This window comes from Centropristis striata, chromosome 8 (assembly GCF_030273125.1).
Source record: "Centropristis striata isolate RG_2023a ecotype Rhode Island chromosome 8, C.striata_1.0, whole genome shotgun sequence".
In the NCBI taxonomy this organism is placed as follows: domain Eukaryota; kingdom Metazoa; phylum Chordata; class Actinopteri; order Perciformes; family Serranidae; genus Centropristis; species Centropristis striata.
In genome coordinates this window covers 2,944,382-2,968,689 of record NC_081524.1, presented here as the reverse complement: position 1 = coordinate 2,968,689, position 24,308 = coordinate 2,944,382, and the positions used below count along the sequence as shown (strand labels likewise).

At 39.4% G+C, this 24,308-nt stretch overlaps 2 protein-coding genes across 2 annotated transcripts; one reads left to right on the top strand and one right to left on the bottom strand.

Annotated features, from left to right (window-relative positions):
• Positions 1 to 1,178: 1,178 nt before the first annotated feature.
• LOC131976283 (NACHT, LRR and PYD domains-containing protein 12-like) lies at positions 1,179 to 12,651 on the bottom strand. The gene is made up of 16 exons (XM_059339238.1): positions 12,514 to 12,651; positions 12,177 to 12,412; positions 10,167 to 12,042; positions 9,348 to 9,521; positions 8,981 to 9,154; positions 8,236 to 8,409; positions 6,905 to 7,078; positions 6,028 to 6,201; positions 5,536 to 5,576; positions 5,294 to 5,349; positions 5,089 to 5,135; positions 3,491 to 3,708; positions 3,091 to 3,356; positions 2,548 to 2,664; positions 2,273 to 2,414; positions 1,179 to 1,958 (listed from the first exon to the last, which is right to left on the bottom strand). The coding sequence occupies exons 1-16, from the start codon at positions 12,630 to 12,632 to the stop codon at positions 1,636 to 1,638; spliced, it is 4,311 nt and encodes a 1,436-aa protein (XP_059195221.1). The 5' UTR covers positions 12,633 to 12,651; the 3' UTR covers positions 1,179 to 1,635.
• Positions 12,652 to 13,709: 1,058 nt separating this feature from the next.
• snrnp48 (small nuclear ribonucleoprotein 48 (U11/U12)) lies at positions 13,710 to 23,654 on the top strand. The gene is made up of 9 exons (XM_059339222.1): positions 13,710 to 14,044; positions 16,975 to 17,088; positions 17,281 to 17,341; positions 17,890 to 17,970; positions 18,979 to 19,155; positions 19,597 to 19,718; positions 20,856 to 20,968; positions 21,127 to 21,249; positions 23,182 to 23,654. The coding sequence occupies exons 1-9, from the start codon at positions 13,898 to 13,900 to the stop codon at positions 23,273 to 23,275; spliced, it is 1,032 nt and encodes a 343-aa protein (XP_059195205.1). The 5' UTR covers positions 13,710 to 13,897; the 3' UTR covers positions 23,276 to 23,654.
• The last annotated feature ends 654 nt before the right edge of the window (positions 23,655 to 24,308 follow it).

The following is a 24,308-nucleotide window of genomic DNA, read 5'->3' as shown; positions in this document are numbered from 1 at the left end:
ATTATTCAAAGTAAACTGTATTTGCAACCCCAGTATGAACACTCACCCAGCCTCAGACAGCCTGGTTTCCTCCTGCTCTGACAAGTGTAAAATGGAGTGTCATAATAAAACTTCTTACCTTAACGTCTCCCTCACCTGTGTCTTAGTCCCTCCCACCAGGGGCAGAGATGCAAGGACACCAGGCAAGGAGAGAGGAAAAGTTCAGAGACACATGAGACGTCCTTTCCTCTGAATCGTCAGCTCTGTTTCTAATGACGGCGGCAGCAGATCACAGCTGGATCAGCTGTCAGTCACTTTAATAGCTGTTGGTGTCTGCACAGATACAGACATGCACTAATAATAATGTTCTCTCTGAAGCCAGTTACCTGTTTAACAAACACCTGCACATTCTGTTTTATACTGTAAATTGTGTCCTGCAGAGGAGCCGGGACATGTTGATATTATTAATTTATTATTTGGATCCTATACATCGTATGAAATTATCATTTAATATCCTGGAATATTATTATTGTGTCTGTTCAAAGATGGATTTTTTATGAGGATAAATTCTTCAGGGAAAATTGAAATGATATCAAAACCTTCACTCAGAAATGATAAAACATGTGATGTGACAGCATGAAAATGAAATCAACAATGTTAAAGTGTTTCTCGCTCCCGCAGTAACAAGGATAGTAGCGTCTTCTCAGTCTTTTATCTATTCATCTCCCTCCTCGTACCAATCACTCCCACCGGTAATCTATTCAGTCAAATGTTCATGTGACCAAACAATAAGTCTCCTCAGCTCACTCATTACATTATGAACCTGTTTTGTATGTGACAGTGTGTGAGCTGAATGGGGCCCATTACCTAAAATGATTATTTTTCTCACAACAATCAAAATTGCTTTTTAAATTAGCTAGCTAAACCGCTACTCGTTTTCATTCAATTAACTTTCTTATCGAGCAGAACAACTAGTCTCTACAGGCATTTCACTTAGTAAACAATATAAACGGTAAATGCTGATAAATTTTACACATCATATGAAATATAGTTTATTCTTTTTCCTCAGTTTCTGTCCGAGTGAACAGAGCGCCAACTTTGCTGATGATACCCAAAATGCACCGCAGTTAGAGCAACTCCAACCCAATCCCAAATTTATCAGGAATTTAACAATAAACACAAGATAATTATTCACACTGTTCTACACATAAAATGTTTTATTTTCCGTTCTGATGCTCTCAAAAAAACACACATTACAAAGAACAATTTACAAGAAAAAAAAAGACAAACTACTAAAAACAAGGACAATGAAGCTGAAGAAAGAGAGGTAAAATATACTTTTTCTACCATCATTTTAATACAAGTAGGTAAAGAAAATAGATATGTGTAGAAATATAAAATGCTTCTTTGTGTGCATTTCATTTTAGGTCTCACTGAATAACAGCAGAAGCACTTTTCTGTTTTCGTTCATGGTTGCAGACATGACCTCTTATTGGAATTGTGTCACTGCTCAACAATCATCCAATGTAGTCCAAGTTTGCGTGTTTTAAAAAACAAACAGGTTTTAACAGCAAAACTTCTAATTTAAAGATGTCAAGTAATGTGTAAGACTCAGCTGTTATAGACATTCATCACCACAGTTTCTTCTCTTCTGCTTCAGTTCAACTTCAGCACTCTGGAAAGACGTGGATCCACCTCACGGAGGGCAGCGACCAGAACTGAACTGGCTTCAGCTCCCTTACTTCGCACCGTGTCGATCACGTCTCGTGCTTTGTCTGCGTTTGTTATGTTTGTTTGTCTGATTGACTGCATTTCACCATCAGTTATCACATGACGGTCAAGAAGTTTATCCAGAAGCTGGTTCAGAACAGGTTCAGTCACTCTGTTAATGAACTCTATCCGAACTGAGAACAGCTTCTCGTCAGCTGGGACTCTGTCCTCTGCTGGGACATTTGTCTGTCTAACTTCCCCTATTGGACCTGGAAGATAAGCAGGAAATAAATCTGTTGTGATACAACCAATAATCACTTTACAGTTTTGTTAATGAGGACTCTGTTTTAAAGTTCATCTATCTGCTCTGTAAATCACTTCCGGTGTTCTCATTTGAGGGAAAAGAAAACATTTATACTGTGTTTATATTCCTCAACATTATCATTAGTGAATTTTTGTTCAGTTATGAAGAAAAAATGTGCTGCAAATCACATGCAGCTTAAATAAAGAATGATATGAAATCAGTCTCTGTCTGAACGGTGACATCAGGTGGCGTGCTGCTGCAGGAGGCTGGAGTCTGTACCTGTCAGGGACACTCGACGTTTCCAGACTACATTCCCCTCTTGGTCCTTGACCATCACAGTCACTCTCTTTGTGTTTCTAGTCAGGAAAACTTCAAATGTTGGATGGAAATTTGGTCCATACCTCGGCTGAAATTGTTCACACTGAAAACCAGAAACAATGCACCATTTTTTAACAGCTTTTGTAAAAATGTTTATCTGGTACTTCCCTGACTGTGAATCTAGCAGCAGAAACTGTATTCAGGATCATTCTGTTGAATCAAGTGACTTTACTCACCTCCGGCTGTATATGGAAGCCCTCAGGTTCACAGTGAACACTGTAACTTTGACCAAAGATCAGATGACAGTGCGAGGAGATCCTGATGATCTCAGCACCTTCTTGTTGGACGGCAACCTTCAGTAACAGAACATTTTCATTAGTTTAGTTCCTGCTGAGATAGTCGAGGCAATTTTATCCATAGAGCAAATTTAAAAACTACAAGTCAACTGACGTGCTTTGCAGAGAGATGAGAATTACAATCAACTAAAACATCTTCATGAGGATGTGCTGAAAGGAAATTTATAAAAGCACAGCACAGAGGACAAACAATGAAAAACAAACTGTCGTCATGATGACTATTAAAAGGTTGAAGAAAAAATATTCTTTATGAAATGTTCATTCTCATCATTTAAATTCAAAGATTTCACTCCCATTTCAATGTTACCACAGAACAAGAAAGTTTGATAAGACTTTTCAAAGTCATTTCATCTTTGTGGAAACAGCTGTTGCTTAAAACATCAGTTCAGACTGATGGTGAGCAGATATGACTGATAGCTTTACCTCCTGCACAGAGATGTTTTCCTGCAGCAGTAATACGTCGAGTATTCGATCCTCTTCATACGGAGGACGGAGGAACAGCAGAACTTGACCCTGTATTGGCAGTGAGATGTTCAGAAACCTTTTTACGATATCCCAGATCAGGCCGAAGACAGAGAGGTGAGGGACCTTCACAACCACATGAGTGTCTGTGATCTCCAGCGGCTCCAAGATGCTCATTCCATCATCAGTGATGTGGACGACAGACAGCAGGCCGTCAAAGAGCAACGCTGTGAAAGCAAAAAAGGTTCATCTTTACCTAATTCACTTTGTTCAACTTGAGTTTACAGGTAAAATACATTTGTAATTAACTCTAGAGTTTGCCTCTATCCTTTATTTTATAACATGCCATCCGTGTATTTACCTTCCTTTGTTTCACAGTGTGGGAGGTGGAGCTGAAGGACAGCAGAGTCCTCAGAACTCTTGATATCGAACGGCAGCCCTGCAGCCTGCTTGCCAGCTGATTGGAGGAGGCTCTGATCCCATTGGACAGTCCTGTAGAGCAGCTCCGCCTCCTGAGCCATAACAAACACCAGTCCAGTCAAATCACACTGGAACACACCTGGACCAGGACACCTGAACCTATAGGACACAGAAGGGATGAATTCATATTGTGTATGTGTGTGGCAGGGGTGTGGCTGGCTGGGAATCACACTGCTCAGCCTCCCTGGGAAAGGTTACTCCAGGTCCTGTAAAGGAGGCTCTGACCAATTGTCAGGAGGACCAATGTGGATTCTGTACTGGCTTTCAGTGGACCAGCTCTTTATCCTCGCAAAACTGCTGAAAGGGTCATGGGAGTTTCACATTCAGTCTAGATGTGTTTTGTGGACTTGCAGAAGGCTTAAGACTGTGTAACTCAGCAGTCCTGTGCAGGTACTGCTGGATCGTTGAGCTATCCGGTCCCTATAACCAAAGTGAGAGCTGTGTTCGTATACTTGGCACAATATCAAACACGTTCCTAGAAGGGTTTCGGTTTGGTGACCTTCGAATTGCATATCTGGTTTTTGCAGATGAAGTGGTTCTTCTGGCTTCATCAGAATGGGACCTCCAGCACTCATTGGGGTGGTCTGTAGCCAAGGGTGAAGCGGTTGGGATGAGAGTCAGCACCTCCAAGTCTGAGGCCACGGTTCTCTGCCTGAAAGTGGTGGACTAACCCCTCAAGTGAAGGAGTTCAAGTATCTTGGAGTCTTGTTCAGCAGTGAGGATAGAACGGAGCGTGAGATGGACAAATGTTTTGGTGCAGCTTCAGCAGTGATGCAGGTGTTGTACTGGACCATTGTGGTAAAGATTACCAGTCCATCTATGTTCCAACCCTCACCTATGGCCATGAGCTTTGGGTAGCATCTGGTAAGGACACCTGTCGTTAGAGGTGTTCCTGGCAAGTCCACCTGGTAGGAGGCCCCGGGGAAGACCCTGAACACACTGGACAGATTATATCTCTCGCATGACCTGGGAACGCCTCGAGGTCCCCCAGAAGGAGCCAGACATTGTGGCTGAGGAGAGGGAGGTCTGGATTACATTGCTTAGCCTGCTGCCCTGCTTGGGGTCAAAACATAACCAGAACCTAACACTGTTTACCACATGAATATTAATGATATCTAGTTCCAACAGTTCGACTGCTCCTGGAAAAAAAATGTCCTGATGCATCTTATTAGAAGAACTAACATCAAGAGTTGGCCATCAGATATGATGGGTAGCTTGATGCAATCAGTGTGGGAGTGAAAAAGTGAAATATATGAGGCTTTATGAATGCAGCCATGGTGTCTATGATTGATTCCACCTGTTCACTCTCTGGTGCTGAGCTGGGTGCAAAGCCTCCATGTCTGACCTGTGTGTCCTGTTTGTCCACGTCTGTACTGTTTGGTGACGAGCTCTCCACAGACAACAGACTCTTGTGGAGGATCACAACTTGATGAACCATGAAAGAAGTCTGAATCATGTTTTGTTATTTTATATGATTACCTGTATGAAGCTCCAGATGTGTGTTCAGGTGAGAAGGATAATGGAGCCTGGAGTAAAGAAAGACACAAATACAGTTGTTTTAATAGAAATTAGGCTCAATTCAAGTTCAATGAACATAAGTCACGATTCCCCTGCCTCCGTTTGGTGCAAAATAATCACATTTTATATAAATATATTTCACACTGTACAGCTGCTCCTCTCTCACATTTTTCTTGTCCTCAAGCAGGTTTGTTTTCTCATCTACTTTGACATAAGAGTCATCTGATGGAGAGAAGAAGTGAAAGAAGAACAATAATGAAAACTGAAATGAGCAGGAATAAATTGTGAATGAATTCCAACAGAATTGGGATATGGGATATGAAAAAAAAAAGTTCAGCAATGAGGACATGTTATTTCAAGATCAAATGTTAATGTACAGCAGCTTAATGAATGTGAGACAATACTCACTTTGTTTTGGTTTCTCAGCTGTGATCGTTGTGTTATTGACCCTGTAGAGATGAACACAATCCCAAAAGTTATGGATCAATTTAAGAGGATTGTTCGTTCTTTGAGTCAGTCAGCTTCATAGTCCTGAGACGAGCCGACTGATCTCACACTTTGCAACACATTCATGTTCTGAGCCTGCATTAGAGGAATTAATGAGTCATTAGTCTGGATCCAAAACATCACAGGAAAACAACGACCGTAAAATTACATGTCTGTTAAAAGTTGCAGTTACAGTGTCAGCTTGAATCTTATATTTGTAGTTTGTGGAAGAAAGAAAGAAAAGAAACAGAAGATAAAGAAAAGGAGAAACTGCACTCCATGAGTTAAATTACTGATTTGTTTCACAAGAAGGTGGAAGTGGAAGGAAACCTCAATGTGAGTTACAAATTAACCTCCCTATTTCTATTACAACACTGTTCAACCAGCATGAACTGATTCAGTCCTCTTACTGACCTCAGAGTCTCCAGTCTGCAGTTCGGATTATACACAAGATCAGAGAGCTGCTTCACTTCTGAATCCTGCAGCTTATTGAGACTCAGGTCCAGCTCTCTCAGATGGGAGGGGTTGGACCTCAGAGCTGAGGTCAGTGAAGCACAGCTAATCTCTGAAAACCGGCACCATCTCAATCTGAATAAAGAATAAATTATGGAGAAAAAAATCAATTTATTATCCAATCTGTATATCCAGATCTGTTCAAGTTTTAAATGTGCAACTCAACATTTAAAATCTGAACAGATCTGACTTTTCTACAATTAAAGAGAAAACTGAGGTAGTTGTTTCTGGAGCCAAAGAGGGACGATTAAAAGTCAGCACACAAATTCAGTCTGCAATGTTAAAAACCAAGCATCAAGCTAGAAATATTGGTGCAGTCATGGACTCAGACCTGGATTTTAACAGCCACATTAAAACAATTCGGCATACTGTTATCTAAAGAACTGATGTCTCTACAGGACTGAGAAAGTATTTAGTAGTCTCGACTACTGTAACAGTGTCCTGACATGCCTCAGTCCATTCAGAACGCTGCTGCTTGAGTCCTAACGAAAACCAAGAAAGTGGCTCACATCAGTCCAGTTCATAGGTTTTTACACTGTCTGTCAGAGAAGTGATACTAAAATGAATATTCTGATCACAAGTAACAACTTCAGCATGTCAACATTATCAATTTAAAACAATATTAGTTGTGTTTCTTGATGAAAAAAGTCTTTTGAATGCAGAATGAATTCAGTTCTAGTAAAATGAAAATATTAACAATAGAAAATGTACATCTTCATGGATAAAAGCTATGTATGTACATAAATGCACAGCAGTAACAGAGAGTCAGTGAACTGACCTCAGAGTCTCCAGTCTGCAGTTTGGACTCTCCAGAAAATCACACAGCTGCTTCACTCCTGAATACTTTAAATCGTTGTCACTCAGCTCCAGCTCTCTCAGATGGGAGGGGTTGGACTTCAGAGCTGAGACCAGAGAAGCACAGCTGATCCCTGACAAACTGCAGCCCCACAATCTGAAGAAAGAATAAATGATGGAGATAAATGTCAATTTATTATCCAATCAGATCTGTTCAGGGTTTTTTTTTAGATTATGTTCTAATCAAAGAGCCCCCCCCCCCCCCCCCCCCCCCCCATCCTGCGAGCTGCAGTCTTCTTCTCCTTACTCATTATTCCCAAGGCTTTGAGAATTTCCCCTACTGACTGGGGGGGAAATCGTCTGCAGCCAACTTTGACTGGGAACAGCCATGCGTGCCATCCTTTTCCCTGGCAGTCATCCAAAAGGTCCTGGTATTTTGTGCTCTTTCTTCATTGCACCCTCCATCCCATGGGACTGTGAGTTCATTGAGAATGATTTTATTTGCCTCATCAGACCTCATCCAGCCTCAGGCTTGTCTGGACAACCGGGGGAAACTGCAACCTTCCTCCCAGGTCTACCTTCATGTCCCAAGAACAGGCCATTTGCAGTAGGCTGTTTCTTGATGATGCTGTGGTTGGTGGCATTTCTCCCTCCCTCACAAACTGGATGGATATTGTTCTCCCATGTGCTTGTCGTTTCTTCCATGTCTGCTGCTCCAGAGTGTAAGCCAGTGTAATGAGCACCTTGTTATGACGCCATGTGTTCCTCCCTTGGCTGAGGGCTGTTATAGTCTGACAAGATGTGCGCCATGGTGCCCATAATGGGTCCTCTATCATGCCCCACTACTGCAAGATTGTTGGAGTCAGTAGTGTGTCATACACTGATCGCAGCAAGAAGGAGATGCGAAATGGCTCTAGCCTCCATAGATCCGTCCCATTTAGTCCAGGCTCCCTGGGATGCTTGTTTCACTGCCCTTGACATTCGACCTTTCTCTTCCTGGTATCGAACTTCCTCCTGGATCATTCTTCTTTCCCTAGGTTCTGCCTATCTCCACTTCTGGGAATGAAAGTTCCAAGGCCTTGTCTTCCTGTGCATGGTGTTCCTGTGATGTCACATAGCCTCAACATGCTCTCAGTTTGTGCAACTTCAAGAAACAGTCAACAGTGACAACAGACCAAATATAGACAAATAAAAGTATAACAAAAAGGACATTAACAACTTTCATTGTAGAACGTATATAAGTAAATACATTAGGTTCAATTGTTCATCAAACATATAAGATGTGCAGCAGTAATAGAGAGTCAGTGAACTGACCTCAGAGTCTCCAGTCTGCAGTGTGGATTCTCCAGAAAATCATACAGCTGATTCACTCCTGAATCCTGCAGCTTGTTTCCACTCAGGTCCAGCTCTCTCAGATGGGAGGGGTTGGACTTCAGAGCTGAGGCCAGATAAGCACAGCTGATCTCTGACAAACTGCAGGAACTCAATCTGAATAAAGAATAAATGATGTAGATGAAAATCAGTGTAATATCCAATCAGATCTGTTCAGGTTTTAAATGTGCAGCTCAACATTATTATGTTCTAATCAAAGAGCTTTCCCTAAAATGAGCACTGAGTGACTTTGTCTGTCTGTTTTTGTCTATCATCCTATTATGAGCTTTCAATTATATTCTTTGTAACAAAAAAAACATTCTTATTAATAGAACTAAAAAATGGCTGCTTCAGAAACTAAACTCTGTCAGTTTAAAAAATTCAGGTCAGAAGGTCTTCTGTTCACAGAGGTGACCATTCAGCAGCTACAAGTTAACAAGCAACAGTTGATATTTTCAGCTTTTGTGACTAAATTTAACACAATAATCAATCATCAATCAATCAAACTTTATTTATATAGCGCTTTTCATACATATATAAATGCAACTCAAAGTGCTTTAATAATAATTATAATAAAAAAGGACATTAACAACTTTAATGTTGGAAGTTATGTTTGTACATAAATTAGATTCAAATGTTATTTAGACATATAAGATGTTCAGCAGTAGCAGAGAGTCAGTGAACTGACCTCAGAGTCTCCAGTCTGCAGTGTGGACTCTCCAGAAAATCACACAGCAGCTTCACTTCTGAATCCTGCAGCTCGTTGAAGCTCAGGTCCAGCTCTCTCAGATGGGAGGGGTTAGACATCAGAGCTGAGGCCAAAGAAGCACAGCTGATCTCTGACAAACTGCAGTTCCTCAATCTGAAAAAAGAATAATGGTGAAAAACTTTATATGAGTCTCACATTTTTAGCTGTGTTGCTCATTCCACGAATGCACGACGAAGTTGTACCTCATTGTAAAGGTGATTAGTTATTTTTACAACCGATATAAAATACAATACCAATTGGTCCCTCCTTTAAAGGGAGAAAACACAGTGGCAGTCTGTGAACAGACCTTAGACTCTCCAGTTTACAGTTTGGACTCTGAAGTCCATCACACAGCTGCTTCACTCCTGAATCCTCCAGGCTATTTCCACTCAGGTCCAGCACTCTCAGGTGGGAGGGGTTGGACTTCATAGCTGAGGCCAAAACTTCACAGTGAGTCTTTGAGAGTCTGCAGCCAGAAAGCCTATATTGGAAAGAATATAACTATGAAAAAGGACAATTTATGTTCACGTCATGTTTTTGATAACAGTTTGACATGAACATTTGCTCTTTAGGTCAAAGGTTCAGCTAATCTTATCTCACTGTGTTTGAAACAATAATTCTCATCTCTCTCTCTCTCTCTCTCTTTGATTTCATCTTGCAGATGAAGGAGATAGTAGTGGTCTGTCAGTGTGATCTGATCCCATGTCTGACTGCACAAAAGTTATCATGAGGTCATCTTAATTGGAAAGCTATTTTTACAACTCACTAAACAATCAGAGCTGGGAAAGATCCCTTGTTGCTAACATGCTCATGTCACAAAAAAACTATAACATGTAACAATTATTAGAAATAAATAGAATAAACGTGTTTGTTACCTGAAAGACATAGATACAACCAACTGAAAAATCCTAATGTTTTGCTCTTACAGCATTCTTAGCAGCTCAACAACATCTGTGATAAAATATAATACTTTTTTCAATAACCAAGTGGAACACAATTTTAGGAATAAATAGACCTGCAAGAAGATATTACAGGGATCCCCTACTGAAAGTTTTATTGTGTTAATTTTGAGGATTCAAACTTCTAATCTGTTCTGATTTATGAGGTTAATCACATCTGGACTTACCGAGCCTTTCTGCAGTTTCTCACAGCTGGAATCAGTCTCAGTCGTCCCTGGCTTGTTGTGTTGTACTTCTTCAGGTCCAACTCATCCAGAACCTCCTCTGACATCTGCAGCATGTAGGCCAGAGCTGAGCAGTGGATCTCAGAGAGTTCCTTCTCTGATCTGTTCTCTGACTTCAGGAACTCTTGGATCTCTTGATGTACTGAGAGATCGTTCATCTCCATCAGACAGTGGAAGATGTTGATGCTTCTGTCAGGAGAGATCTCATCAGCGTTCATCTTCTTCAGGTTATTAATGGCTCTCTGGATGATTTCTGGACTGTTGTCTGTCTGACCCAGCAGGCCTCCTAACAGTCTCTGGTTGGACTCCAGAGAGAGGCCGTGGAGGAAGCGGACAAATAGGTCCAGGTGGCCATTTTCACTTTCTAGGGATTTCTCCATGGCTATCCTCAAGAAGTCATCCAGGGATGGGCCAATTTCACCTTTAAGGGATTTCCCGAGGACTCTGTTTTTGATGTTCTTCAGGAATGAGGGACGTTTGCCAACACTTCTGTCATTGTCCCAGTCATTCCCAAAGAAAGCCCTCAGTACCTCTCTGTTCCTGGTGGTGTAACAGTGGAACAGGTAGACTGCAGCCAGAAACTCCTGAACGCTCAGATGAACGAAGCAGTAGACTGTTTTCTGGAAGATCACACTCTCTCTTTTGAAGATCTCTGTACAAACTCCTGAGTACACCGAGGCCTCTGTGACATCCAGACCACAGCGCTCCAGGTCTTCTTGGTAGAACATGATGTTTCCTTCCTGCAGCTGTTCAAATGCCAGCCTCCCCAGCTTCAGAAGAACTTCTCTGTCAGCCTCCATCAGCTCCTCTGGACTCGTCTCATGTCTCTCAGCATACTTCTGCTTCTTCTTCTTGGTCTGAACCAGCAAGAAGTGTGAGTACAGGTCAGTCAGGGTCTTGGGCAGCTCTCCTCTCTGCCCTGTAGTCAACATGTGGTCTAGAACTGTAGCACTGATCCAGCAGAAGACTGGGATCAGACACATGATGTGGAGGCTCCTTGATGTCTGGATGTGTGAGATGATTCTGCTGGACCGCTCTTCATCACTGACCCTCCTCCTGAAGTACTCCTCCTTCTGGGCGTCAGTGAAGCCTCGTACTTCTGTCACCCTGTCGACACATGCAGGAGGGATCTGATTGGCTGCTGCAGGTCGGGAAGTTATCCAGACGAGAGCCGAGGGAAGCAGATTCCCCTGGATGAGGTTTGTCAGCAGCACGTTGACCGATGACTTCTGTGTGACATCAGACACAACCTCCTTGTTGTTGAAATCCAGTGAAAGTCTGCTTTCATCCAGGCCGTCAAAGATGAACAGAGGTTTAGAGACAGCGAGCTTCTCTGCTGTGACCTTCTGTAATGTTGGATGGAAAACATGGAGCAGCTCCAGAAGACTGTACTGCTCATCTCTGATCAAGTTCAGCTCCCTGAACGAAAGCAGAACCACCACACTGACATCTTGGTTCTCCAAACCCTCTGCCCAGTCCAGACTGAACTTCTGCACCAAGAAGGTTTTTCCAACGCCAGCGACGCCGTTCGTCAGAACCACTCTGATGTGTCCCTGTTGGTTAGGTAAGGCTTTAAAGATGTCCTGGCACTTGATTGGAGTGTCATGGAGGGCCTCAATCTTGAAAGTTGTCTCCAGCTGCCTCACCTCGTGTTGGGTATTAACCTCTTCACTCTGTCCCTCTGTGATGTAGAGCTCAGTGTAGATCCTGTTGAGGAGGGTTCCACTTCCTGTTCCATCACTTCCTTCAGTCACATGTTCACATCTCGTCTTCAGACTGATCTTATGTTCATCTAAAACCTCCTGCAGACCACCAGCTGCTGAAAGAGAAGGGAAAAAGGAACAAAAGAAAAAAGGAAATGGTTTTGAACTTGATTTTTATTTTAAAAAAAAATATATATATACATTTAATGTTTACACTAAACAAAATCATCAGACAGGTGTACAGTCTTACCTTGTGCAGTGCTGGTCTCACTGGCTGACTGCAGTCCAGCTCTTGTTCTGGATCTTTCTCCACACTGAGGACAGGAGGAGTCTCCTGGTGAAGCAGACTGGTCCCAGTATGAGGTGATGCACTGTTTGCAGAACCAGTGTCCACAGCTGGTAGAGACCGGATCCTTCAGGATGTCCTGACACAAACCACAGCAGGACGGCTGCTCCTCCTCAGAGACATGACTCCTCTTCCTCTCTCTGTGGAGATGAACATATTATTCATAACACTCTACTGCGTTTCTTTACTGCACTCTATTGCATCATCTTCAGGTCAATTCACAGTAGAAACAGTCTATTACTTTGTGCCTGAGGATCCAGGTTCGTTACTGAAGTCTGGAGGATCGTCTGTTGTCCAGTCCCTGGGACAGCTGGAGACTGGAGACTTTGATCTGTCCTCTTCTTCTTCTAAATCACTCATCTTCTCAAGTCTGAGAGGTAAACTAGTAGCACTGGAAACACACATACACAGTCAATAACAAAGTTTATTTCGCAAGACTTTAGTTAAAAACCACAGCCTGCTGTGATACTGACAGAAAGAGGAAGTGATTATGCTGCGGGCTGGTGCTCAGGTCACAGTGCTTCACCTGCTGGAAACATCCACTGAGACTTCACATGATTATGATCTCTAAAACAACACACTGCTGTTTGTACAAGGTGAAGTTATGAGAATCTGTGTCAGGTTTTCTTTAAAAGTCAGTTTCACACTGTGGCTGTTCTCTATTTTGACTTTGAGTGTGTCACACACTGAGTGAGTCAGAAAACAGGAAATGAAAAGAGTAATATTAACTGAAAATGTCACCTTGTAGTACAGTATTCTTCTGACATAATGTATAACAGACTAAACAAATAATGAGAAAAAATCAGCACATTAATTAATTATCAAGGTAAACTCTATTTGCAACCACAGTACAAACACTCACCCACCCTCAGACTGCCTGGTTTTCTGCTTCTGCTTTATGTGTAAAATGGAGTCTGGTCGTGAAACTTTTCACTTTCGGTGGTCACGTTACTTCATTACAACCTCATTTCCCTTACGCAAGGCAACCAGGCCGTGGGTCGCTGGATCAGCTGTCAGTCAGCTTTAACAGCTGTTTGTGCTTGCAACCATCAACTTTAATGAAGTATGTTTTGCCTCCAAGACTTAATATATTATTTTTCAAATTTCTTTTTATTTCATATATATCGCTTTTGTTGTGTAGATGTGTCTGACATGCTGTTTATCTTTGTTTTTAATTAAAGTAATTGTCAACTGTGATTTAAAGGAGTTATAATAGAAAACGGAACAATAAAAAATGATGGCTGATTAATTTAATTTAACAATATTATACAATATGATGTAATATATTAAAATTGAATATAAAATATAATGATATGAAATAAAATGTAATATAATGTAATGCAATGTAATACAATACAATATAATATGTATATGTCATGTAATATAATATAGGTTCATACAGAGCCGTTATAATATAATATAATATAATATCATATAGGGCCACTGAGCACTGGGCTCATAAAATAATGAAATAGTGGACTTCAACTACCAGCATGCATCGCTTCTGTCTCCCACTGACGCACTAACACACGTCATAACCTCGCGCAGAACATGGCTGCCGCGAAAACAAAACAGATGATCTGGGGGCAAATTGTCGTCTGATTTTTAGCGTAAAACCTTCAAAAATGTCGGACAAATTAGAAACGCTGTCTCTTCAGGAGCGACTGGACCGTCTGCGGGAGCTGACAGAGTTCACAGAAAACTGCAAAAAGCAGCTAAACGAGATATGTGAGACGCTGGGATGGTCGCTGGACTCCAAGGACTCAAACCGGGTCAGTTAGTCAGTTAATTCAGTTAAACCAACCGTTAACCGTTAATAACCGTTATCTCTGGATTTCTAACGGCAGCTAACGGTTTTTTTCTACTTTGGAATAACCCGCCTTGTTTTCTGTTAATTTCAAAGGTATCCAAACGTTTCAAAACCAGAACCAGTAAAAAACAAAAAACAGTAAACAGAGTTTACTAGGTTTACTTTAACCTTTGTGTTGTCTAAACTTTTCTGTAATGACAGAAAAAAACTAAACGACTTTTTTTTTTTAAATGACAAAAAAAGACACAAAATTACTAAAGAGACACAAAATGACTGAAAAAAAACACTAAATTACTTAAAAAGACACTAAATTACCACAAAAAAAAGACACAACATGACTGGAAAAAACCCCACTATATTACTTTAAAAAAGACACAAAATTATTAAAAAAGACACAAAATGACTGAAAGAAACACTAAATTACTTAAAGACACAAAATGACCAAAAAATGACCCAAAAATACACAAAATTACAAAAAAAAAGACACACAATTACAAAAAAAAGACATAAAATTACCAAAAAAAAGACACAAAATTACTAAAGAGACACAAAATGACTGGAAAAAAAACACTAAATTACTTAAAAAGACACTAAATTACCACACACAAAAAAGACACAACATGACTGGAAAAAACCCCACTAAATTACTTTAAAAAAGACACAAAATGACCCAAAAAAGACACAAAATGACCCAAAAAAGACACAAAATGACTGAGAAAAAACACTAAATTACTTAAAGACACAAAATGACCAAAAAATGACCCACAAATACATAAAATTACTAAAAAAAAAGACACAATTACAAAAAAAGACATAAAATTACCAAAAAAAAAGACACAAAATTACTAAAGAGACACAAAATGACTGAAAAAAAACACTAAATTACTTAAAAAGACACTAAATTACCACACACAAAAAAGACACAACATGACTGGAAAAAAACCCCACTAAATTACTTAAAAAAAGACACAAATGACCCAAAAAAGACACAAAATTATTAAAAAAGACACAAAATGACCCCAAAAAGACACAAAATTACTGACAAAAACCCTAAATTACTTAAAGACACAAAATGACCAAAAAATGACCCACAAATACATAAAATTACTAAAAAAAAAGACACAATTACAAAAAAAGACATAAAATTACCAAAAAAAAAGACACAAAATTACTAAAGAGACACAAAATGACTGAAAAAAAACACTAAATTACTTAAAAAGACACTAAATTACCACACACAAAAAAGACACAACATGACTGGAAAAAACCCCCACTAAATTACTTAAAAAAAGACACAAATGACCCAAAAAAGAAACAAAATTATTAAAAAAGACACAAAATGACCCAAAAATACACAAAATTACAAAAAAAAAGACACACAATTACAAAAAAAGACACAAAATTACCAAATGACCCATATTCACTAAACCCATGGATTAAAGTAAAAAAAAAAAAATCTTCTGACTGAAATGTTATTCGCGTTACAGCCAGGTTAGGTTACTGGACACCTGCTTAAGAAATACTAATGCATAAGAATTCAGCACCAAATGCAGCCTTCGCATTTATATCATCGATACGGACCAGACATCCCTCTCCTCAGCAACAATGTCCAGCTCCTCCTGGGGGACCCCGAGATGTTCCCAGGCCAGGCAGGAAGAAATATTGCTACCTGTTTATCATAGAGATTTTCCGATACCATTTTTTCCCTTCAGATACGGATTCCGATACTTGTGCTGTGGGTATCGGCCGATACAGTGTACCGATCCGAGCGAGTCAAAGTGGCTCGGGGATGTTAACCCCTTAGCGTCCAGTCTGCAAATTGCTACTAGGCTAACAGTTAGCTCTGTAGCAGTACAGTGTGTATGTGCTAACAGGCTAACAGTTAGCTCTGTAGCAGTACAGTGTGTATGTGCTAACAGGCTAACAGTTAGCTCTGTAGCAGTACAGTGTGTATGTGCTAACAGGCTAACAGTTAGCTCTGTAGCAGTACAGTGTGTATGTGCTAGCAGGCTAACAGTTAGCTCTGTAGCAGTACAGTGTGTATGTGCTAACAGGCTAACAGTTAGCTCTGTAGCAGTTCAGTGTGTATGTGCTAACAGGCTAACAGTTAGCTCTGTAGCAGTACAGTGTGTATGTGCTAACAGGCTAACAGTTAGCTCTGTAGCAGTACAGTGTGTATGTGCTAACAGGCTAACAGTTAGCTCTGTAGCAGTACAGTGTGTATGTGTTAACAGGCTAACAGTTAGCTCTGTAGCAGTACAGTGTGTATGTGCTAACAGGCTAACAGTTAGCTCTGTAGCAGTACAGTGTGTATGTGCTAACAGGCTAACAGTTAGCTCTGTAGCAGTACAGTGTGTATGTGCTAACAGGCTAACAGTTAGCTCTGTAGCAGTACAGTGTGTATGTGCTAACAGGCTAACAGTTAGCTCTGTAGCAGTACAGTGTGTATGTGCTAACAGGCTAACAGTTAGCTCTGTAGCAGTACAGTGTGTATGTGTTAACAGGCTAACAGTTAGCTCTGTAGCAGTACAGTGTGTATGTGCTAACAGGCTAACAGTTAGCTCTGTAGCAGTACAGTGTGTATGTGTTAACAGGCTAACAGTTAGCTCTGTAGCAGTACAGTGTGTATGTGCTGCTGCTGCAGGAGGTGTTCACTTAGCGATCTCTGTTTGTTTACAACAAGCACCACACACTAAAAACTGTTTCTATTGTTTGTTTAAAAGTAGTGCAATAAAGATACAAATGTTTTCCCTAACATGGTGAATAATCGTGATTAATAATCATGATTACAATATTGAATACAATAATCGTGATTATCATTTTGGCCATAATCGTGCAGCCCGAGTGTGTGTCATCTAAAGTGCATTTGTTTCTTTCTTTATGTTTTGTCAGGAAGCGATGGAGCAGTGTCCCTACGACCCGAACCACAGCGTCCCTGTAAGGAGCATGGAGAAACACAAAGCCTCCTGCAGCCGCCGGAAGATGGGCTACTCCTCTGAGGAGCAGGTAGCATACACATACAGTTTAATACAACTGTAAGTAGCAGTGTTATGAATAAGGCATATGAGACGTTTGTTACTTGATGGTTTTATAACCTCCATCTGTGCCTGTAATACCAGAACAAAACAAGACAACAAACTTCTGTAAACCTTTTGATCATTAACAGAGCATCAAAACATTTTTTTTTTACTTTTGCAGGCGGAGATGGTCGACCCCTCTGTGTGCTATGAGAACAGCAGTGTCAGAAGCTTTACAATGGGTGAGTCATTATTATATTATCTTAAATCTCAGTTCAGTTAATTAGCTCAATGGTTCAATAAAAGTTCATTTTTCTCTCTTTTTAGATATTTAAAGAAAATATTTAGGTAAAAAATGAATATATTGTGATATTTGTGGTCATTGAATTCTTTTGAGATCATTTTTGTGACTCTGAAAAACAACATAAAAAATTATAACTAAAACCACTGAATTTTTGTTACTCAATGGAAGTATTTTAAGGCTCGAGATGAAAATGAAAGTCAAGTTTTTTTCTGAAAAATGATAATCTATATTTGTAACATTTTTATTGCAAATGCTGTTGATGAACATGGTTTTCTAAGAGGAAGATCATAAAAAAAACTTTAAATACTTTCTTGCAATTACTTTTTCTAAAGATACATTGATTGCAAGACAATATAAAATATTCTTTTTTTTTTAAAGCTCTTTTTGATGGAGACGGAAAAGAGAAAGACGGAAGTTAAATGTGTTTTTCTGTCTAAATTTCTTGCTAAATCTTCCAGTTGTCTTTGTGTCATTTCCTTTATGCAGATAAATCCACTCAACACCAGGTGATCCTCCAGGCGAGATCTGCTGCACCGCTGATGAGGATGGAAGGAGTCTTCTGGCAAGGTCTGGCATTATTTAATGTTTCACTGCAGAACCTCTGACCTGCCATGTACACTCAACATTACAGTTTATTGTTCATTTTAATGTCTGGTACAACTAAAGGTTCATTTGTTTAGACAAATATAATGATAACAACAAAAATAGCTGAAAATAGTTTAATTTAAGAGCTGATATCTAGACATTTAACATGGTTTTCTTGATCATGATTTTGGTTATTATCAAGAAAACCATGTTAAATGTCTAGATATCAGCTCTTAAATTAAACTCTTATCAGCTATTTTTGTTGTTATCATTATATTTGTCCAAACAAATGTTCCTTTAGTTGTAGCAGGCATCAAAATGAACAAGAAATTGGAGAAAACAAGGAGGTCTTATCATTTTTTCCATGACTGTAGACCATCCTGCCCATAGTTCTACACTGTGGGTGCAAGAACAAACCACTAGATGTCCCTAGAGAGACTCTCTGACGTCTCTGTCAGTTGACATCTGCCTCAATCAGCACCCAAAATATTAATCCCAGTAAATTAGGAGCTTCTGTAATTTTCAGATGTTTTCTTTATTGGGATTGAAATGTTCGCACACTCTCTTTTCCCTTTACGTGTGGGCAAAAGTTAACTAAGACTTTCTATAAAGTCTCCTGCTAAAATAATCCCAGTTACAAGCCACGATTGCTTACTGATATCACTTATTAGATATAAATTGATAACAAAGATTTAAAAAGAAAGAAGAAGATGAAAGTCTATTTTAAATGACAAAAATACTGAAATAAAATTGTGAAGCCAAGAGGAACTTTTGGAGCCTCTTTTTCAGATCCTACTCTGACTTGTGAAATAAACCAAGAACTGTGTATTGAAAAACTTTTCTCAAATTATAAGTATTTTTACTTATAATTCCTGGTTCCAAAAGACTTTTTACTCTCTCTTTGTTTACTCATTTCGTAGGCTAAAACAATGTTTGTAGCACAATGTGTCAGGCTGGTTGTTGTCTAAAGCCTCTCTGGTGCTCCATCAGGTCAGTACACCGGCCAGCCCGTCGACGTGCCTCAGAACCACAAGCGAGCGCTTTGTGACCTCACTGTGGCCGACCGCTTGGCTCTGTACGACCACGTGACCGGAGTCCTCAACCAACAAGCTTCTTCCACCAGCAACGAAGATCTCTACGTAGATTTAGTGTCCAAACTCCAGAAAGGTAAGACTCGAACATCCAGTTCCCAAAGACTCCCAAACATCAGAAAGATAAAATACTGAGTCAGAACTACAGATCAACAGATAATTTAAAAAACAAACAAACCAAATGCTTGTGTCTGTGTGTGTGTGTGTGTTTGGGTGTCTGTGTGTGTGTGTGTGTGTTTGGGTGTCTGTGTGTGTGTGTGTGTGTGTGTGTGTGTGTGTCTGTCTGTGTGTGTCTGTCTGTGTGTGTGTGTGTTTGGGTGTCTGTGTGTGTGTGCGTGTGTGTGTTTGGGTGTCTGTCTGTCTGTGTGTGTGTGTGTGTGTGTCTGTCTGTGTGTGGGTGTGTGTCTGTGTCTGTGTGTGTGTGTGTGTGTGTGTGTGTGTGTGTGTGTGTGTGTGTGTGTGTCTGTGTGTCTGTGTGTGTGTGTGTGTGTGTGTGTGTGTGTGTGTGTGTGTGCAGATGAAGAACAGAACGAACCAAAAACTCACCTGGAGCTGATGGCAGAGATGAGAGACTACAAGAGGCGGCGCCAGTCGTACCGAGCCAAGAACGTTCACATCACTAAGAAGTCCTACACCGAGGTACAGCACAATACATCACCGCCTCGTTACCCACAATCCCTTCTGTCTGTTGCCAGAAATGTGTTATTGTGGGACAAGTTTATCATCCCATCATGTCTCCTCAACTTTAGCTCATATACAGTCATGGAAAAAGTTATTAGACCATTATTTTCTTCACTTTATTGTTCATTTTAATGTCTGGTACAACTAAAGGTACATTTGTTTGGACAAATATAATGATAACAACCAAAATGTTAAATGTCTAGATATCAGCTCTTAAATTAAACTCTTATCAGCTATTTTTGTTGTTATCATTATATTTGTCCAAACAAATGAACCTTTAGTTGTACCAGGCATTAAAATGAACAAGATATTAGAGAAAACAAGGGTAAGTCTAATCATTTTTCTACGACTGTATAAATAATGCAGCAATACTTTGATATATAAACTCTAGTCTGTCAAGTCTGACAGAACTTTCTATCAGTCTCTGTTTTAAACCACATGCATACAAAAATCGTATAGTTTCTATAAACTATACAGGGATTTTAGGGTTGTCACGATACTAAAATGTTCAACTCGATACCGATACTCAAGAAAAATATTCGATGCTAGATACCATTTTCGATACCAAAAGGATAAAAACAAAGACCCCAAAATTTAACAGAAATATTTTTATTATCAAGAAAAATGCAACATGTAAAAATGAACAGAACCACATGTTAAATATTTATAATAAAAAACATTTGTGCAAAAAGAAACTGCAACTATGATAACAAGCTTCAGGTCTGAGGTAGTGCAAAAAATAAATAAATACAATAAACAATAACGATTAGAACAATATTTTGGGCTGTGTGTGTTGCTGTTTGGTCGACTTTTCTCTGCTTCATTCTGGGAAAATAACACTTTTCAGTCACCAACATTGATGTAAACTTATTAACTCTATGCTTATGTATATGACACTGTGTATACTGTGGGTATCGATACTTTTGAAAATGAGTATCGTATCCGGATACGACGTTTTAGTATTGATACTTTTGATTTCTGGTTAACAGTGGATATCTGAAGCTGACCTCAGAGCTTCTGGATCCTCATAAAGCTCTTTCCTTATTAAACTACAGCTTAATAAAGTGTGTGACTGTCACTGTGTTCACTGTGCAGGTGATCAGAGAGGTGATCAACGTGCACTCACAGGAGCTGAGCAGACAGTGGAGAGAAGAGGAGGACCAGGAGGAGGAGGAGTCGGCCATGAGGTCTGAACTCTCCTCCCACAGGTAAAACAACCACTGTCACCCCCAGATATGATCCGTTTCCTCAAAGTGTGAAGTGAATCAAATCTGTAGCAGCTCTGATATCATTCCTGACTAACTGAATTTCCCCTCGGGGATGAATAAAGTAATTTTGATTGATTGATTGATTTGCTTCCTGTCAGGCGGCGGCTGGCTGAGAGACGTTCAGCGTCCTCAGAGTCTCGTCACTCCCACAGCAGACGCCATCGCAGCCGGGAACGAAGTCAAGACAGAGAGAGCCAGAAGAAGAGGAAGAAGAGGGAGAGGTGAGGAAGGATGAGTACAACAACATATGTACAGGCTGTTCATAAAGTCTCTTTACAGCTTAAAAAATGTATTACAAAAGCAAATGAACAGATTTACTTAAAAAAGACACAAAATGACAAAAAAATACACAAATTACTAAAAAAAGACACAAAATTATTAGGAAAAGACACAAAATTACCCAAAAAAGACACAAAATTACTAAAAAAGACACAAAATTATTAGAAAAAGACACAAAATTACCAAAAAAAAGACACAAAATTACTGAAAAAACACTAAATTACTTTTTTTTTTTAAAGACACAAAATGACCAAAAAATGACACAAAAGAGTCAGAAGAAGAGGGAGAGGTGAGGAAGGATGAATACAACAACATAAACAAGCTGTTCATGAAGTCTCTTTACAGCTTAAAAAGTGATTACAAAAGCAAATGAACAGACAAGTATGTAAAAAATGTATTAGAAAAATAGGAGATATTAAAGGTTTTTTGCCTCATTTAATCATAGACTGTATTAGTCGACCGATACAGGTTTTTTTAATGCTGATGCCGATTATTTTCTTTGATCAGTCTTAACCGATCCCTGATATGTGCTGCTGATTTTTTTGGGCCGGTTCTTGAAGCCGATATTTCCTTTTCTCCCTCCATTTACATGATAAAAATGACACAATGATAACAAATGTGACACAAGTCTCAATTTAAACAAAAAAAAACTTTATTAACAAAATAAACAAAACATATGAACAGTTGGATGTCAAACAATGTGTATGTTGTTCTCGGCCTGGAGGTGGTGGCTCCTCAGATGATCCACATATATAGTTCATGTTTTTCTGGTATCAGCAGCAGCTCACCAGAGAATGGAGGTGTTGCACCGAGCCTTGCCTGCTGTTGGCTCAGTGAAACGGGATCATTGATCGGAGAACGTACGCACATATCACATATCGTACAAGTAAAAAACGCAAATATCGGCCGATATATCGGTCTATCTCTAGACTGTATAAATAATAGACCTAGAGACCGTGACGTCACCCGTTGGTTTGTGGCCCGTTTGAGGCATCGAGTTCAGCGTTATACTCGTTGCCATCTTGTTTCCGATACAGGAAGCAGACCATATTTGGACTGTGGAGGAGGAGAGGGATCTGATCACTGACTACAGCCTCTCTACACCTCAACCTGACTGAGAGAAGCTGCTGCTAATTCATGTTAGCATTAACTGGAGCATTAACTGGGATGTTAGTTTTAGCAAAAAAACAAAGAAAATGTTCGTTACTGACCTCAGAAAACTGAGCAGCGACTCCTTGGAGTGTCTGTTAGTCCAACCAAACACTGAACAAGACATTTAATGAGCAAAACGTTCAAATAAACTGTAATTAAGTGAAAATACAGTGAAAGGGTCAAAGTTACACTGTAAAAAATGTTTGTAGAAATTACAGCAAAACACTGTCAAATTACATCAGAAATAGGATGTAAAATTAAAGATTGTATATCACCGTAGTAGACACTTATAATTACCGTAAATCAAAGAATAGCACAAAACTTTAACTTTTACTGTCATAAACTGTAGGAAACACAGGTTTTGACAGTAAACATTTAACATTTCCATGTAAATTTAATGGAGAAATACCATGATGTCACAATGACACAATTACCCTAAAACAACGGGATTATTACTAGTCTAAATTACAGTTTTTGCTGATATTTACATTTAAAGTTACTTTATTAATTATCAGGGTTGACAAAGAAACACTTTTTCTGACTTTTTTTTCGTCATAAATCTGCTACTTTTTTCTCTCTTCGATTTTCCCCTTCAATCTCGTAAATTTGCGGGTTTTTTCTCAAAATAATACACGGTTGTATTATTTGATTTTAAAAAATGTTTTTTGTTTCTAAAACTTGCCAAATTGTACTGTAACTTTTTTCTTTATTGCTCTTTGCAGGAGTTCCCGCTCCCCTGATGACCACCACCACCACCACCACGACCGAAAGAAGAAGAAAAAGAAGAAGAAAGAGGAGAGGGAGAAGGAGAAGTGATAGTGCAGGATCAGCAGCAACAGAAGTCAGATGAGATAAGGTCAAAGGTCATTGTGACCCCCTGCAGGTCTTAACATTTTGAGTTCATAAAAAAAGTTTGTTTTTTAAATAAATAAATGGGAATAAAGTTTTGGGAAAAAACATTACCTCCATTTCGAACCTTTTTTTCTTCACAAGTAATATTGTTTGGCGATATTTTGTGGCCCCCACCTCGATATGAAAGTTTAATGTGAGTTTTATATGAATGTCTCTTTACCGTGTTGTGTGTGGAAGGTCCCTTTATTGCTCCAGCTGGAGCTTTGTTTCACTTGTTTCTATGACGACGTTAACAAAAAGAAAGGCAGCTGCTACCGGAGCGTTTATTATCTGCCGTGTTGAATTTTGTGTCTTTTTTTTTGGTCATTTTGTGTCTTTTTTAAGTCATTTTGTGTTTTTTCAGTCATTTTGTGTCTCTTTTTTTTTGGGTCATTTTGTCTTTTTTTTTTGTAATTGTGTGTCTTTTTGGTCATTTTGTGGGGGTTTTTAAAGACATCTATATTTTGTTTTAGTAGTTTTGTGTCTTTTTTGGTCATTTTGTGTCTTTTTTTAATAATTGTGTTTATTTTTGGGTAATTTTGTGTCTTTATTTGGTCATTTTGTGTCATTTTTTTGGTCATTTTGTGTCTTTTTTTAGGAATTTTGTGTCTTTCTTGGTAATTCTGTGTCTTTTTTTGGTAATTTTGTGCCTTTTTCTAATAATTTTGTGTCTTTTTTGGTCATTTTGTGTCTTTACTAAGTAATTTAGTTTCTTTCTGTCATTTTGTGTCTTTTTTTGGTCATTTTGATACTGCCTCCAGCGGCCCCCAGGTAATTTGAGTTTGAGACCCCTGTTTTACAGCGTCTTGAACAGGCCCCGCCCACCTCTTCCTGATTGGCTGGGAGTGGTTTTCAGCTCCAGGCCAGAAGGAATGTTGGAGAGGAGTGTTACAGCTGAGACACTTTTAACACGGGGTCAAAGGTCACTCTTGTTTTGGGCTAAAGTTTGCTGTTTCTT

What these genes read in the sequence shown, in the direction of transcription:
- LOC131976283 (XM_059339238.1), bottom strand. Translation starts at nt 12,632, where the DNA reads ATGAGTGATTTAGAAGAAGAAGAGGACAGATCAAAGTCTCCAGTCTCC. An exon ending in TGTAAACTGGAGAGTCTAAG is followed by an intron (nt 9,155 to 9,347) that starts GTCTGTTCACAG and finishes TTCTTTTTTCAG; the next exon opens with ATTGAGGAACTGCAGTTTGT. An exon ending in ACACTGTGAAACAAAGGAAG is followed by an intron (nt 3,357 to 3,490) that starts GTAAATACACGG and finishes TTGCTTTCACAG; the next exon opens with CGTTGCTCTTTGACGGCCTG.
- snrnp48 (XM_059339222.1), top strand. Translation starts at nt 13,898, where the DNA reads ATGTCGGACAAATTAGAAACGCTGTCTCTTCAGGAGCGACTGGACCGT. An exon ending in GCTACTCCTCTGAGGAGCAG is followed by an intron (nt 17,089 to 17,280) that starts GTAGCATACACA and finishes TTACTTTTGCAG; the next exon opens with GCGGAGATGGTCGACCCCTC. An exon ending in CTAAGAAGTCCTACACCGAG is followed by an intron (nt 19,719 to 20,855) that starts GTACAGCACAAT and finishes TTCACTGTGCAG; the next exon opens with GTGATCAGAGAGGTGATCAA.